The sequence below is a fragment of the Vanessa cardui genome, chromosome 24 (genome assembly GCF_905220365.1).
Source record: "Vanessa cardui chromosome 24, ilVanCard2.1, whole genome shotgun sequence".
NCBI lineage: Eukaryota > Metazoa > Arthropoda > Insecta > Lepidoptera > Nymphalidae > Vanessa > Vanessa cardui.
This window is the reverse complement of record NC_061146.1, coordinates 3,653,978-3,672,357: the sequence shown is the minus strand read 5'-3', so window position 1 is coordinate 3,672,357 and position 18,380 is coordinate 3,653,978. Positions and strand designations below refer to the sequence as shown.

The 18,380-nt window shown below is 33.6% G+C and overlaps 1 protein-coding gene across 6 annotated transcripts in view; it reads left to right on the top strand.

Moving 5' to 3' along the window:
• The first annotated feature begins 8,099 nt into the window (after nucleotides 1–8,099).
• Nucleotides 8,100–18,380, top strand: part of LOC124539993 (nucleolar protein 4) — a 143,940-nt gene continuing 133,659 nt past the window's right edge. For 3 of the 6 annotated variants that reach the window (XM_047117388.1, XM_047117386.1, XM_047117383.1), the window contains exons 1-2: nucleotides 8,101–8,209; nucleotides 8,712–9,318. In XM_047117388.1, the coding sequence (XP_046973344.1) occupies nucleotides 8,800–9,318 (519 nt within the window). In that variant the 5' untranslated portion in view covers nucleotides 8,101–8,209; nucleotides 8,712–8,799. Of the gene's footprint in view, nucleotides 8,210–8,711; nucleotides 9,319–18,380 lie in introns of all 6 variants that reach the window. The other 3 variants (XM_047117387.1, XM_047117389.1, XM_047117384.1) reach the window with 3 other exon arrangements.

Genomic DNA, 18,380 nt, shown 5'->3' with positions numbered 1-18,380 from the left:
TTTCATAGCGATTGAAACATTTCGCATTTATCGATACATTTTCTGAAACATATTTTTTTAATCGCTTTTTAAAAAAATGAAATTGAGTCATTGTTTTAAGCAAATATTTATTTTTAGAACCTTTAGGCAATTTACTGACTCTTTTTTATTTTATTAACATATTAAACCATAGTCTAAGGAGATGAATATAAATAGCTTAAACACAATTCTAAAAAAATATATATCTGTTTTTCACTATTGTCTAATATATTGGCTGCTTTGTTTTGTCAATTAAAAATATTTTATTTGCCACATAATTTTAGTTATGTTAGTTTTTTTGCGGCAAAATCGATATCGGTAGTTAAAAAAAGAAAACATCACTAGTGACACCTACTTTACTGGCCGGGACCCCTCCCACTTCACCCGCCCCGAGGCTTATCTGCTGCGAAACCCTGGCGCAGATATATTTCATTTCGCCACCAGGCACGTTTTTCTGCAACGCAGTGCTTACAGTTCAGTAGCCCGACTCTTTTTATTTCATGTAATCCTGGTAGCCAGTTACATATTTGTAAATGTCAGTCAAGAAAAAAAAACTGATTTTATTTTGCTATTTTTTTTATTTTTTATTTATTTTCCTTCTTCGCATGTTTTTATTTTAAATCTAATCTAGTTAAATCACACATGGCATAAGAAATATAATGAATATAAAATAAATTGCTGAAATATTTCGTTATTGTTGTTATTTTAAATATTTAACTAATGTTTTAGTTGTATCATTTTTTTAATTTGATACCCTTTGATTATGCATGTTATGAGAATTTATAATCTTTTAAGTACAACAAAATGGCGGATTATATCCGCAACGAAAAGCGCACTGCATAGTCAGGAATACTTACTTAGGTATCGAATGCAGAAGTTACAAATTGGATGAATAGCTAAAAATAAGCTAATGGGAGGATTATTTTTTAGGCGTAACAGTTCTCTTTTAATTCTCACTTAACTTTTTGAACGGCCGCCGTGTTCGATAAAATTCTGTATATTTCCTTGAACTTGTTTTTGTTCAGCATTTCGTTAGGAAAATTATTTTAATTAGGATAAGGAAAAACGTAAGCTAGTCAGCTTATCCGGTTTTCCGTACAAAACAATTAAATAAATTTGAAGTATTGGATACACGTAACGCTCGCCATATTTGAGAGACATTTAAATTATATTATAATTTTATTTTAAAAATAATATTTAAACTTTTTTTAGCAATGTAAAAAAATAAAATTTTCATTCCCCGACTCGTAAGTCATTTTCTCGCGGTGTGTACTAGGGCAACAGCGCAGGCAGGCGTTAGCAGAGTAAATTAGGCGCGGAGTCGCTCGTGCCGCGCCGCGCACTCAGCGATATTGCTATCGGCCCGCCTCGAAAGCAGGGTTATACATAAACAAAAAAAATAGTAAAAGTATTTTTAATATTATCTATATTATATAAATTAAACCAAACACTATGGCCATTTTTATATGACTTAGAGTTTACTTTTCGTTTTAATAATTAGTATAAATAGTTATGTATAATTTTTGAATATACAAAATGTACTTTCATAAGAATTACAGTATCGTATACTTGTTTGCATGTTTCTGCTTAAATAATTCTTCCAGTATTTAGTCATCCTTATCTCCAATGAAATGATAACTAAGCTTAAATTACAAAATCAATTCAATTCAAAAAAACTCCCTATCCACGAAATACACATCCAACACGGCAATGCTATAGAAATATAAAAAATAAATAATAGAGCGTGATTAATAAAGCGGCAGCCCTGGGCGCGGCTGGCGGGAACAAAGCAGCCGCGGCGAGCGCCACTCACCGTTCGCAGCGGACTACATCGCACGATATATCTTGATACTATTATATAATTAATTAATTTGACCAGTATACAGATATTTATGTTAATTCAATATTACAACGTTACTGATTCATTGTTTTACATACATACGTACATACGTAACAATAAGACCTTTATTATGATATTATATTTAAAAAAAGTACTTATTATATTACCTTCTTAATACCATTAAATGAAAAATACTATTTGTATAAAATACATTTAAATAAAATGTGATAATGGAACTTATTTTATAAGTTTTATCATAATATCAATAATATATACATTTACATCCCTTGTAAGTTATCTTATCAATACAAAAAATATATGTAAGTATATGAACAAATTTTTAAGTAATTAATTGGTCCAAAATTTTAACTTGTACAAATATCAGTTCGAATAAATTATAAAAAACACAAATATAAACTAATTTCATCCAAATGGTATTTCTTTAAAACATTAAAGTAGTAACTTATAATGACGTAATTATGAGTATCTATCATTTTTGGATGAAAGGGTACCATATTTTCCAATACATTGGTAAGTATGTATTGACGAAGATATTTATGAACAAAAATATTGTTTACAATTTTCCAATGTATTCCTATAATGACATATGTAATCTTTAAAAAAAAAATCAAAAAGAAAATCAAGACTAACATTACCTCACAATAATTCTCCAATGATCAAACTAAATATCAAAAAATCATTCTTTTATAAAAAAATAACAATTAAAAGTTAAAATATAATCAAGTATCAAACCGTCACCGTCCTCCTCGCGCCGCATTACCCAATGATTCACCGAGGCGCGGCCCGACATCGCAGCGTCCCGTACATTGCGCTCCATAACCTCTACCACAAGCGTATAGCCGTATACCGACTATGCGGCGTGGATAGCATTCCCCGCGTACTTTTTAGCTGCCAAAAACGGTTATAGTTTTGATATAATCTGTAGCTATAATGAATACGTCTGAGGCTGGACTAGTTGATTAAGCATTCGAAATTCAAATTTTTAGAACGTGTTCTGTCCTGTCACGCGGTGCATTGCTCTTGTTATTTACGTACCTGATTGTATTTAATACGTGCCAGTATTGCATACATTCTTACAGTGAATAGAATAAATAGTTTTCATTGCTTTTCATAGTGTGCTTATTTAGTTGACTAAAAATTAGCTCTCGTTTAAAATTTGTTGTTTCTTTTTGTTGTATCGTATTAAAGAAGCAAACGAATAAATATATACAGCCAACACGCTTTTTGATTTTAGGATTTAAATATTATTTTTTTTTTTAATAAACAGGCAACTGCAGTAATTGTTGTCTAGTCGGTATACTTTTTTTCTACTGATCAATTTTATTTTACTTACAATGTATGTGCAATGGATTGAATGTATATGTATATAGTTGACTGAGATAGCGAGTGTTAATGCACTTAGATAAAAGACTACAAACAACGTTTTTCGCAATATCATTGAAGTTCAAATGTAGAGAGAATCTTCTTTACGTTTTTTTTCATATGTATATAAAACGAACAAGGATTGAAACAAAAATGCCTTATAAAATACAATACAAGCTTTGAAATCAAACTTTCAGGTGGAAATTCGAAATCAGATGGAAAACGAAGATAATGAACCTCTTTAATGTGAAATTCGATGGGGACCCTGGACTGATGTAAGGGGCGGACGGTCTGAGAGGTCTTAGGCGCTAAAACATAACTAAGAGTAGCTACTAACAGGACGATAAAATACATTAGTTTTTTAGGGTAATAATTTCTTACAAATACTGAATCATTCTACGAGATTAAATTGAGTGGTAGCTTGTAAACTGACCAAAATATTTGTATTAATTCACTTTCATAAAAAAAACATGTTATCACCATAATTATACAATTAAATCTATGTATCCTCTATTAAAACCAAAGAATAAGTGATATCCAAAAAATTTCTGCCGTACAATTCGGTGTCTTCGTATATCTCTCTTGAATTGTACATTACTGATGTATGCTGGTACGCAATTTTAATACGTGTGTCCTATAAATTTTATAATTATTATAAGCAAAATCGCGTATCACATTCCGACATTGACCTTTTGTGCAGTGAGATTTGAGTTTCTTCTTACAGAATATTACAACAGTGGACAAACCTAGAGAGATATACTCTAGTATGAGGTTATTAAGGTCGATAAATTGTTGATACGGAATGCAAGTCTTTGAAGGTTGTCGTTACTGAGAGTGGGTGTAGTACTTAGATGAGGTTTACTATTATATAATAAAGTAGATTACATTTATTTCGTACCGAAAGGTAAACCGATAGTTTTATATAGAAGTCCTATAATTTAGCGACAATATCCCAATAGTCTATCGATTTAAGTCGCAAGATAGATTCTTGGGCTATTGTCGCCCACACAAGTGATGAGCTTAAAAAAATAGGTAAATAGGTATATTAGTATTTTCTTAATTAATTTGGGGAATTGTTAGTGTGTACATATATATATCGAAATGTAGCTCTTCGTCCAGACCCGTCTTAGAAAAATCTTCTTTTAAGTTGTTTTACTGCTCTTTATTAGCTGCCTGGTTGCTCCAGCGGCCGGTTTGTAAGGTTGCAGATCCAGAAATTTAATCCAGAGCGGATAAAAAGAGTTTCGAATTAAGCACTGCTATCACTTTCTTGCCTCATAATTTCACTAATACTGGTAATCCTGCCCTTTATATCATTAGTATATTTAATCTTCACGCTTCTTTTAAATGAACCTATTCAAAATCAAAATCAATCAAAATCAAAATAAACTTTATTCAAGTGGGCTTTTACAAGCACTTTTGAATCGTCATTTAACAATTAAGTGAAGCTACCACCGGTTCGGAAAGTAGATTCTACCGAGAAGAACCGGCAAGAAACTCAGTAGTTACTCTTTCTCAACATTTAAAAAATACAATATATATGTATGTAATGTATCCTGCCTGGAAGTCAACAAGTAAATAATTCCACGCCTCTTTATCATCTACAAATTGTATTTTTTATAAACGATTTGAATTTACGAAACGGCAAAGTTAAAAATGTCTGCGGAATTTTATTATAGAATTATATCCAAAGTATAATGATTGTTGGTGATTCTATCAAACTGATATCTACAGTGAGAATGTTTGAATATTTCATTAAGTGCAACAAACTTAAGTATTACTGGAAAACATCTTTAGTTTAATATTTATATTAACTTCCCGTTTGACATTAGACAAAGAAAAGAGAAACATGTATGCTTATTTACACGTGATTGACACGCTAAAGAAGAAAATGTTTATATAGATATTTAGATTACAGTGTTATGAGATGACGAAATATTGTGAACTTTTATTCAACTTACAATTAAATGTTTAGTTCACAATCTCGCGAGATAGATTGTAATCTAACTTATGTATTTACAATTTTACGGTGACATATACACAGACACAGCTGTCAGCTTAATATCAATATCACGTCATCCTTATCATTACATAACATAAAACAAAGTAGGCAGCCGTCTGTCCCTACGCATGCTTAGTTCTTTCACATTACGCAATGGATTCTGTCAAGTAACTTTCTTTCCAGCTACGTATATCGTCGTAGTCTACCTCTACCTAACTACCTCTCTCTACCTCTTGCTTGACAGGTCTTTTTAAGTTGTGGTTAGTTAAAACAAATAATATCGCTTAACGAAAATTGATGTTGATCGTTAATTTGTAATATCAACATCAAATATAATTCTTTGGTATTATTAATTAAGACAAGAATGATACATGCCTTTGTCAACAACAATCAATACTCAACCCTACTTTTATTATATGGGTAAGCGCACTTGCTAATGGGCCAGCCGATGGTGATCGGCGCCACCCATAGACAGTGACCCTGTAAGAAATATAAATCATTCTATGCTAAATCGCAACAAACCCTGGCGCATTGGCGATGCAGGGAATGGTTTATTTTCTTTGACGAAACCATCCGCCAATAATCGTTTTTGGTCAGTTATATGGCAGTATCAGAGATACCTATCTATTACCTATTGATCGAAAAGGAATATATGAAGTTACTGAAGAACGTCATTTATTCAGTCCGTCAAAAAGAACGTGAGGCATCCAATAAGATGCGTAACACTTACATCGTAGATATATGTACCTATATATTATCTATTTAGCTTGTGCTGTGACATTTGTTAATTGTTACGATTTAAAATAACACTGCTGTTCCTTTCGTTAGTGTAGGTACCTAGGGCCTATGCGACACAGAATCTTAATTCCAAAGATTGGTAGAACATTGACAATGGTATTATTAAAATCACGAAAAAAATATGATAGCCTTAGAATAAACGGATGTCCAACATTGCCGCAAGTTCTCCAAACAACAAGTGGCAATAAATTCGAAATAATTATCTGTCAGCGCCACCTAGCGTAAATCAGTACAATTTTTAGGAAGAAATCGATAAGATCACTAAGTACATTATACATAGTATCCTCCTCTGTTATGGATTCCTAGTACAAAGTCGACCTAATGAAGCAACATCGATTTCATTTATGTGAAATTGTGAATGCGGAATGATTTTGGGAGTTTAGTTGATTGGTAACTTTTATATCACTATTTTTTGTTATTTTAGTTTAACTTTAATAAAAAATAAAGATTAAAATGAATATAAATAATTATTATTCAATTTTCCATTAAAAAAAATATTGTTATACTTTTTTAATTGATATATCATTTTTTCACGGAAAATAAATTAAATTACCTACTCGGTATACAATATACATTTAATATAAAATACAGAATTATTTAGTTACACAATAATAATAATTAAACAAAAGTGATTAATTATTAAGAATTGTTCTCCGACCAAACCGAATTTATACTGAATTTTTGATAAATCTTAGTACTACAAATCATAATATATCTTCCTAGCTCATAGTCGCCTAGTATGTTGCGCACTGTTCGCGCAAGCGAGCGTACTCGTGCGCAACTCTCGCGTGCTGGATGCGCGCGCGCAATAATATTAAATTTAACCGTAAAATCTAATCTAATATTGCGAGTTCGAATAAAACAAGTCTTTTTGTTTACTCTTTTATGTTTTTTATTTAGTATGGTGAGATTTTATGTCATACAGTTTTTCCTTTAATTTATCATGTATTTATTTATTTATAAGTTTTAACTTAACGTCAACGTACGTCTGGGTAAATTTATTTTAAATGAATTTAATTTTAAATCAGAATATTTGCTCACTTTTTTGGTGCGAATGCAAATGCAATTCGCTTTTTTTATGGTATAGTTTGGTGGACGAGCATATGGGCCACCTGATGGTAAGTGGTCACCATCACCCATAGACAATGTCGCTGAAGAAATATTAACTATTCCTTACATCTTCAATGTGCTACCAACCTTGGGAACTAAGATGTTATGTCCCTTGTGCCTGTTGTGCAGTTACACTGGCTCACTCACCCTTCAAACCGGAACACAACAATATTGAGTACTGTTATTTGGCGGAAGAATAACAGATAAGTGGGTGGTAACCTACCCGGACGGGCTTGCACAAGGCACCAAGTAATTATCTACATTATACGGTTTAATTATTTACATATTTTAAGCTAAATCATTGGCCTAAACTTGTCTGACATGACTATATCGAAAAATTCGAATAAAGACTGATTGATCGAGGCAAATAATTCTATCTGTCGATTACGAATTAATTTTTAAGAAAATGAAGATGACGGCTAATTAAAATGAAATAAAAATATTTTAAATGAAATCAAGGCAAGGTATGTAAATATACACTATATTATGTATCAACTCAGAATAACTAAATACATTTGTTTTACCTCCCTTTGGCAGACGACGAGTCGTTCTAAAGTAACTCATTTCATCATCATCTAAAGTAACTCATTTAAGTAACAATAATTTTATGGTACAAACGTTACATCTAAATAAAAAATCAAATTATTATTAAGTTTTTAAATTTAGTTTAAATGTAGTCAAAGGCTTAAACCGTTGGTCGTTTTAAATTTTTCATATTATTCAATCAAAACATATGAGAATAATAAAATATTTTTGTGTATCGAGGAACAGTAAAATACTGACGCGATACTCTATACGCAGCGTCGTTAAGCGTTGTCTAGTCAACAATACAATAGCGCGCTATCGCAAGGACGGGCACGGCGCATTATCGGCCGCCCGGACGATCGGCCCGATTGTTTTGCGGGCAATTAGCGCCGGCCCGTCCCGCACGTGCCGTTCCGCGGTCCCAGACGCCGCCGATTCCAGTGTACCGCGCGCGCCCCACGCGAGCGGCTGTGTGGGAGAGTATAACGTATCGTGGAAGCCTTTTCCGATCTCCCGACGGATCTACACGCCTGGTACTTTTTTTTATTTCGTAAAACTTTTTGAAATTTAATTTTAGGGCTTAATATTTTTCTAAGAAAAAAAAATACTTTGAGAAATTTTAATTAGCGAAATTCCAAAAAGATCAAACTTATTTTCCTGGAATAATTGTAATGTAATAAGTAATTTAATATAAAATTTAATTACAATTAAATTTATTTTTTATAAGAACGTCTCATTAGCAATGCGGTGTTAAACCAAGCACAATTATTTTGCAATGAACCAGAGATTAAAGAGATATTCTTGTCCTGAACATTTCCCCCGTCACCGCCGGGAAAAGTTTCGCAAAGTCCTTTCTGTCGGCAAGAACTTGGCAGTCAAAAGTTCCTGTTCTCAAAGTTTTACGCACGCGAGACTCCCAACTTTCGGACTCCAAAACTTTGTCGAAAATATTTCTCGGGCAATTTCATTTTTTTTTTTCGCAATAAAAATTGTACCAGGCAAGTAAAAGTAAAGTACAAATTGATTAATGTGTAGTGCAGTTCGAAATAATTAGACAAGAATTTAAATATAATGGGTTTATTTGTGTAAGGAAACTAAAGTTAAGTGTAAGTTAAAAATAAAAATGGCGGCCGCCATGATAAAGGACCGTGGGCTACGAAAGAAATTAACCCAGGAAGCCATACCGGAGAAAACACCTAAAAAGCCTTCGAAGCGTAAATCAACGCCGAGCAGTTCTAAGAACGACAAGAAAAACGAACAAAATAATAATAAAAGACCAAAAATACAGACGGGTGATCCAAAAGTAGATTTATTTTCTACCTACCAGCCGTGGGTGATCCAGACATATGGAGATTTGGCAAAAACAAAAACTATAACGTTAAAAAAGTACGCTAGAATTCTTCGAACCCTGCGCGGCGAAGAATGTAACAGTTCCGACAGTTCCAAGTTTCGTTTTTGGGTAAAAGCAAAGGGTTTTCACGTTGGTAGGCCGGCGGGCTACGATGCGAAACCTGCCGACGGCATAGTTTGCAGGTACAGCGTCGCTGACGCAGAGGGTTGCGCCCGTGGTCCTGATGGACAGGAAATATATACGGGATCTCAAAATGATCCTCCGTTATATATACCGACTCCTCCTTTAAAGGTAAGTGTAATAATTAGTTGTCTTATTATATAATTTTAATTTAGAATTTTTCACTTATTAAAAGTAATTATTAAATCTCTAATCTATTTTTTTAAACTTAGCGAAAGCTGTGTTGAGTTTTCAAAGGCACCACAATTTTTAGAAGGAATACTGAGAAAACATAAATACCAATTAAGATAAGTCATATAATATTTATACAATATTTCTACTATCAGTCAAAACGCTATGTTGTCTAAATTTTGAGACTCAACAAACGACATAATAATATAAATAAATTCCAGAGTTATTTACGTATTTATTATAAATATAAAACATATTTTTTATATTTTGCATAGATTTTTTTATTGTGTCGAATCAAATGTCCTTCAAACAAACGAGAGTCAATGAGATCAAAGAACAGGTGATGTGTGCCACTGCGGCACCAGGAACGCATAATGATAGAAGAGATTACGCGTCATTATAATAAGACGGATGCTCATTCATCACTAAGCGGAGCGGCTACCAATCTCGCAAGTCTTTCTCAATGCTCTTCACATTAGTATGAACTTAGTGCATTGCTATAAGATTATTCTAGGTAGCAACGCTAACGTTTAAAGTCTTTATTTTTCATGATTTAAACAACAGGATGTAATCTCTACAGAGACTTTAATAGCATTGTTATCGCAGAAAGCGATTTGCTTTGCGAGTTATAAACGTGTACGTGAATGTGTATACAGTTCCTACAGTATATAGATTTTATGATTTCGATGACGCGTATGATGTGATATATTTTGAATTCTAGCGTCTTTAGGGATTTAGATATTCATATATTTATATGATATACTCTTTATTTAAACTAAAGTGAAGACTTATTGTAGTTTGACAATCATTTTTGAATAAATAATAATATTCCAGTTCGAAAACAAATGCCAGTCATTTTACATAACTTAACTACATAGCATTGGGATTGGCAATGGGACACAAAATTTCTTTGAAACAGTCTTGCCCAAATAAAGTTTAATGGTACCATTCTGAAATATGTATTATATATACAAAAGAAAAATATATATAACTAACTAGCATCGTATATTCATTCGTTAATCTTTTTTTATTATACATTTAATGTGTAGACAGATTACCACACTATTCGAAACAACTAGGAATGCATAGCCTGTAGCAACGTAATCAAATGAATAATTGTAACAAGTAAACTCCAGTAACTCTTGTGTTCGCGGCTCGCTCACTCGCTCATTTATTATTTGCGGCCTCATGTATATTAAAGAGCCGGCTATCCCGCCAGGTCTCACCTGAACTGACTAGGCTTATTATTAATACTCCTTTTGACTATCCGACGGAGTTAAAAGCACTCGGGGCTCTTTATTTGAAAAATACCTTTTATTTTACGTTCTGCAATATATTTCTTGAGCAGATATTTTTATTTAAGATTTATATATTCTTATCAATAATTAAAACTTAATATGAGATTCGTAATAAAAAGCGAATTATTGTAGGAGTATTTCGAAGCATTGTTAAAAAAACGATCAGCATCCATCGCATATGTATATTCCACTCGGATGCGCTGATGGGAATTACAAAGGATGCCCTCGGGACACAGCAATATCTATGCGTGCAGCGGCATCAACGCCGCGTGAAACTTTAAACAAACGCTTTTCAATTTATATTCGCCGGGCGAAGCGGCGCGTGGTTTTAGCAAAAACGAGCCGGAGCCGAACGAACAATGGGCGGCCGCAGCGGCCACAACGCGATACCAGCGATAAGCGGCGATCGATGTTTAACGTTCAGGTTTGACGCGAACTCCTACTGTATTATGCACTCCTGATAATTTGTATCGAAAGTATCGATGAAATTACTTCGATTGCATCGAATCTTCTTTAAAAAAAAACACGATTCGACGACGAACGACCGACCGTGCCCATTCCCCGTTCGATTTCGTGGTTTTTGTTTCTTTTCAAATATACCTTCTACCTTTACCTTTTCGATTTACACTTTTTTATAACAGTAGATTTAATAAGTAGAATATAGCCTATAATGTAAAAGAAGATTTTTTAGAGAGATTTTAGCTGATTAATCCTTAAGCAAAAATTTTAGCTGCTGCCGGGGAACGCGCATTAATAAAATGAAACGGGTATAATTCATCAGGCAATCGGCCAACGGGTGACGCGTCTGATTAAAATGAATGCCGCACAGCCCGCGGCTTGTTTTTACCTGCCATGACCAAACGACGTGTTTTGACGGGACAGCGCAACGGACTTTCTTTGTCCCCACAAAAATGTTTTGGCTCTCGAAAAAATTGGAAAATACTTGCAAGTTTATGACATCTTTCCTTTATTAAATTTTACTCCATATTTGATTTTCTTTAAGTATAAATTATGAAAAAAAAATTACCTAAAGAAAATCAAAATATAAGACCTCGGTTTTTAATAATAAATATTTTATAATTATAATAAAAAAAATATATTTTAATTGAATAAGAAATGTAAAGATGTAAAGCAAAACCATTAATTATATTTTTTATTTGTTAAAATATTTTTATAAAATAGATTATTTTTTTCAAACGTGTAAACGGTGTTTGTGTGAATGATGCAATTAGCGAAGGAAAGTAAACGGGTTCCTTCGCGGCTAGGAATCTCGCCTGTTGGCGTAAAGGCTACAACTGCATAGTTCATCCTTTAGCCGCTAGACTTGTGGGCGAGTCGCGAACCGGCAAACATAATCGCACTTGGCTTTTGTTATTGAAGTACACAAGCTGTCTCCGGAGTCATACTCTTGAACTGGACTTGAATTTTTATTTCAAAGACTTATTTAAAACATCTTTTTCACTACGGTTACCGCTCCTATAGGTGCCGGTCTATTTTGTTTTTTTTCTAAAATAACTCAATTCATTGTCTGTAAATTAAGTTTATTAATTGGTACTTCAAATACGTAAAGCATTCATTTAATCTGAGGAACGAATATTTGCCAATATCTAAAAAAAATATAAAAGTATGCCTATCTCGTAGTCGGCAATTAAATTATCACGCATCATCACAATCGTGATATTACGGCATTTAACGCTTGCCTCACCCCAGTTAAAATCTACACAACGACCGAAAATTTCGTTCACTACGCAGTTTTAACGAATAAAAGATTTTTTATGTATGTAATATTTATTGGTTATTAAAAAGTTTTAAATGTGTAAATGTTACTGGACACAAAGTCGTTTTTTGTTTTTCTAATCTGTAACATAATTGTTGATAATATTTTTATAAATCGAACACGCGTTAACATGTCATTCTTCTGATCTGAATTTACACGATTCATAGCAGTAAAATGCTCGTGCATTCGAAAAACTCCTTACCTCGTAGGATCTGCAAAACCGGGACGCTCGTGCTCTGCAGTGGGCATTGTAAAAATGAGGCAATAAATCCGGCGGGACGGCGGTCGGTGCGGGCCGCGTGAATTACGAGTACGGGCGTGGATGTTCGCGACATCACAAAGGCGCGGTGAAAAAATATCGTTGGGTCGCGTGTGCACTGTTAACTTTTATTTTTAAGTGTAGTGTTTGTTTATTGTCGAGTCTTGGGATTTCTTGTGAACACAGACAGTGTTACATAGCTTTGAAAAGTTTGCAACAACTGTACAATAGCATCGTATTAATATAATAGTATATAGAAAATAAAGGTCCTCCTGTAACATACTAACATTCAAAGAAAGAATAGCTTACTAGGTAGTTTAACATTGATACAATAGTGTGGTCTTAGCTTTATATATTTGACTGAGTACCGTAAAAGGCCTTATCTTTACAGACGACCCGTATCTCGATCGGTCCTTTTGGTTATGTAGATGTGTTTAATCTCTCATACTTTTCAAAGTATTAATGATATAGCATCGACAGTTATGAAGAGATAATCAATCAACAAGTGCTCCTACTGCACCCACACACTGAAAATTAAGGAAGCAAATTGTCTTAAGATTATATCTGTATAAAATAAAAAAAATAATAAAAAAAGGTTATAGACAACTTAATACTTTTTACCTTTTTTCAACTTTTAAATTTGAACATACGATTCACGAAGCAATGGCCCAAAGGCAGTCTATGCTTTTAGTGTAATGTCCTTGGACAACATTTTTAATTCAGTGATTTAATTGAATTGAAATTAAATTAATTAGGAGGGCATTATAAATTCGAATATGAATTTTAATATTTTTTTGTTTTTATTTACCAGGGTACCAGGTTAATTAAAGAGGTTTAGGATGTATATAAGCCTTATTGAATATCGATATCTAATGTGAGTGAATTTTAAAAAACATATAACTTATATAGGTCATTACCAGAAACAAACAGCAGAAGTCGGACTCAGAAAACGACGCATTTATATACCGCGTCCATACATATGTAGTATGCGATGTGTATATGTATATAAAATGTATGTATGTTTGAGTATATAGCGGTTTTAAATTGATAGTGAGAGAAAATAGTAATTGACAACAGCCGGTGATAGAGATGATTAATGCGAAAGTTAGCTTATATTACGTAAACCTTGAGGTTTTCATCATTTGTATCAAATTAACGTCCATCTTGCAGGAAGTAGAGAAGCACGATTATATCTAGTCAGTTTATTAATTCCTAGTTCATTTAAAATATATTTATTATGATTTAATTACGTGAGCCGAGATGGCCCAGTGGTTAGAACGTGTGCATCTTAATCGAAAGTGTCTAATTTCCTAGAAATTCTGTCACATGTGTATTCCACCCGCATTGGAACAGCATGATGGAATATGTTCCAAACCTTCTCCTCAAAGGGAGAGAAGGCCTTAGCCCAGTAGTGGGAAATTGACAGGCTGTTGTTGATTTAAATACATTAATGTGATTTATTGGATTGTAGAGAAAAATGACGTGAGCTTCATGCAGACATCAATAATACATGAATATTGATGTAATTTAAACAAATCTGAGATCATGTGATCTCAGATGTCCAGACTAAAAGTTACGAGTGAATGTATAAAACGCATTATATATACTATTTGGTATAAAGCAGTAAAGTGCGAGTGCTTAGTTTCAGTAGAAATGTGAAACCAAAAATGAATATCAAAGTATGCTTTACTCAAGTAGAATTTCATTTTACTGAACTATATGACCGCTACCACCGGCTCTAAATTGTACCGAGAAGAACCGGCAAGAAATTCAGTAGTTACCTACTATTTTCCAACATTTACAGTTATATATTATATCCTGCATGAAAGTTAATATTGTTCCACGTATTTTAGTCATCTATATATACGTAGTCTAGTGTTGAATAATGCTTTATTTATTTATGTTTTTTAACAAATTATTTCATTTAATTAGAATTAATGTATCTGCATAGTACACTTTTGTAAATAGGCGATTATTTCACTTGCAATATTGTCTCGAAGAGTCTAACATAAATACGACTCTTTATTATCATAAGAATTAATAACATTAAATGCTTAAATATATACAAATATGAACTAAAACTAGCTTTAGAGCCTAACTAGATTTGGGCACATGCATTTTTTTATTTGAAAAAGAAAACCATTAGGCAAAGTAGCCACAAATGACAAAACTAGTGGCATGGATGCCATTTCGCTCAACGTATCAATTATAAAGACGCGAATAAATCAAAAGACGACATGTTGGTGTCACTATTCTACGGTTCACGTGCCAACGCTTAAAAGCTTTGTGTTGAATAGATTTCTTTGTAAATAGGACACTTGACCGTTCTTTAAGATGCAAAACGCTAATGTCTGTGCAAAATCTCGTACGTTAGAAAGTGTGTAATTTACAGCAATGTAAGTTTGATTTGTAAAATATTTGAGAAAATATTGTGTCAAAAGCAGTTCGTGGTGGATGAAGACCTGTCATAGAACACAATACCACGTGCGTAACTGCAGCTGCGTAAAATAATCTCCACAGTCCAAAAGTCCTTAAGACCATAAGTACCATGAAGAAGGACAATAACGGATTGTTCCTTTTTTATATATTCAATAATCTTTATTAGTACTTACTATAAACAATACCTTGGGAGTAGGAACTGGCACTGAACTCTCAGTGCGCGAGTCCACCACACAATATTGGAAAGTTATTTAAGGAAATGCCACATAAACTGTCATATTTTTCACAGCTCAATAGGACCGCAAGGCTTACTATTTGGTAATCAACTGTATACCTAATTCTTCGCGTTCCTTACAATGAGGCACTCGGCGGATAGACATACAGACGGACAACGAATTGATTTATTTATTTATTTATAAAAACTTTATTGCACACAAAAAACAAAAGATACAGTGTACATAACATTACAAGAACATATAACAAAAAAGAGAAGCGATGATTTAATGAGGCTTTATTTTTTCCTTTAGTGCACGAACCCTAAAAAGCGTAGAGGATACATTACAACTACATATTTATATACAGTTTAAAGAATTAAATAAAACTAAATACGATCAAAAGAGGTTCTTTAAAATAGATAAATTACGAGGCTTCATATTGCATAAGCGCAGGCCATACACACAAACAGATGTGCGACTGAAGTAAACGCATTATATTTCTTGGCTTCGTAGGGTAACAGTTACGAGGTTTTCTTATATTTGACTAGTTTAAGTAACCCTAACTAGTTTATGGTACCCTAAATCATTTTCTGCACCCATGATAATATGCAAAACTTAATAATCATCGGTTGAGTAGTTAAGACGTAAAAGAGTAAAACCAAATGAACATACTTTATAATTTTAGGAACATTTTTGAAAAAAAAAAACCGAAGCCATTTTTATTTTTTCTCAAGGTCTTGAAGCGATTTCAATCACAAAGCGAGCCGATCGTATTGAACACTTAGATTAGCTCCAGCGTGCTTCACTTAGATTACTAATCAACTAAATGTCATAGATAGCGCCTTAAGTGGTCTAGGCGTCTAGGTGTGACAATAAGTTCAATAACCTGTAGTAAGTCGAATCTCCGTAGCCGACGACATACATGTGCAAACACTCGTGCAGAAACTATCTAGCGCGCAAACCTGTCCTCAACTCGAGTTGCGATGCCAAGTTTCATAGGCAGATTTATTTTTCGTTCGAAACGACGCTTTTCGTATCTCGGCTCTTTTGTTACTTGTAGCGAATCAATTCGCAAAGCTGGCCTCTTATGACTGAGCTGATATTTCCTTATATAGTCAGTGGACATGTTCGAAGCGACTGGACACTTCATACACGCCGCTAAACAAAAACATGCAGATTATTGTTTCTGTAATATTTTAAGTGACAAAACCCTTCATCATTAGAGCGTACAATTTAATTTATTAATAGTTTGTAAGTCTTCTTTAATGAATGTTTTTTCATTGAGAGCCCGCAACTTGCAGGCTCCCCAAAGTTGTGTAATCCATCAGGTGAGACTCCTGAAGTCACTACCACAGATAATGTTTCCTACCTATTTCATAAAAAAATTAATTTAGTTAATTTCAATATTTGTTGCCGTTTCATCTCATTTGAACTGATATTGTAAAGATGTAAAATACTGATAGCTATATTAACGCTTATATACGTTTTCATTATGTATGTTGTTATGTAAGATGGTTTAGATTTCACAGAAATCTGAACAGATGGGTGTACTAAAGAGTTAACTTCATATGAAATCTAAATCTATAACAGAAACGCTAGAGTATATTTATAATATTAAATCCCAGCTGATTCAATAGCCAGTGTATCTAACAAAAACGCATTCGCTAAATCTTTGAAGTGGGTGAGAACTGGGAACGTATCGTATAGCGGTATATATAACAAATGGTGAACACACGTGCAACAAAAAGCCAACAAACGCATTCGCATTGCGGGCGTTCGGCTGGCGGTAGAGTACCGGGCTAGCAGCGCGCGCGAGAGATAAGTAATGTGGGGACGGGTGACGGGTGACGGGTGATGGTTGGGGGAGTGGGGGGTAAATGCCCGCGCGGCGGCGGCGGGTAATTGGTTCGCGCCGCCCGAGGCGAGCCCGTAGTATCGCGCTTTAGCGACGGCGCCCTCCGGTGTCGGGCGTGGGTAACGGGATGTATGGAGTGGCTATGCTTCTGTGTAATAATTATTTTAATAGAGATTTCTAAAATAAATGAAAATATATTTTAGTTTATTTATCATTATGATAATACTTAGAATATTTTTATAAATTTATTTGATCATATCCATTAAAATTAAAATCAGTCAAATTTTATTTTATTGTTAAATTTTAAGAAAATCTGTAAAGATATCACTATTTTCTTTTTTCAAAACTTTTTCTTAACTTCAATGTAACAATAAAAAAATCATAATAATAAATAAATATGAAGCATTACATACTTTATAAACGCGCCAACTAACGCTTCATAACAAATTAGCAATTTAAAAATCGAATTAAAAATCCACTACAAAAAAGAAAAAAAAACTAAATTCAAACGCATGTCGTTTCCACGCCACCCCGGCGGCTGTTTGTCATGCTACCGAGTTATAGCTATGTCATGCGGCCACCGGCGCGCCACTTTATACATCCGACGGCGCTACCGCCCGCCACGAGTTGAGCACGTAGTTTTATAGCTATATAGCGATGTGCTCAGAACACTGTCGCAGAAGTGGCATCTGTGAAGACTTTTTTTTTATACATGTGCTGCTATTTGCAATGCAGATTAATTCTAGGAATAAATGTGCATTCATGAAATTTTGTGTTGAGTTTCGACCACACCAATCTGTACCAAGCTTTGTGCTATCAACTCTGTCTAAGTGTCATATTGCCGTACCATCGGAAAGTATGTTTTGCACACACACACATATGTACTATGTGTGTGTGTGTGCAGTGATACATATGACACAAATGGCTAGATCTTTAGCTCTTGGCTTATCCACTGTGCTCTAAGTTTGAAGATAATAAAACCTATGTTCGTTCGTCACGACAAGCCTTATAATTAGTTAAAATTGACAAATTATGATTCAACAAAGCTATAGGAATTATAGTAATTTTATATTCATATACTTGTCGTATGATTATCCATGTTGATTTATTGCTAGATTTATATAAAAGACAATTGTTTATTGTATGTCATTTCAAATAA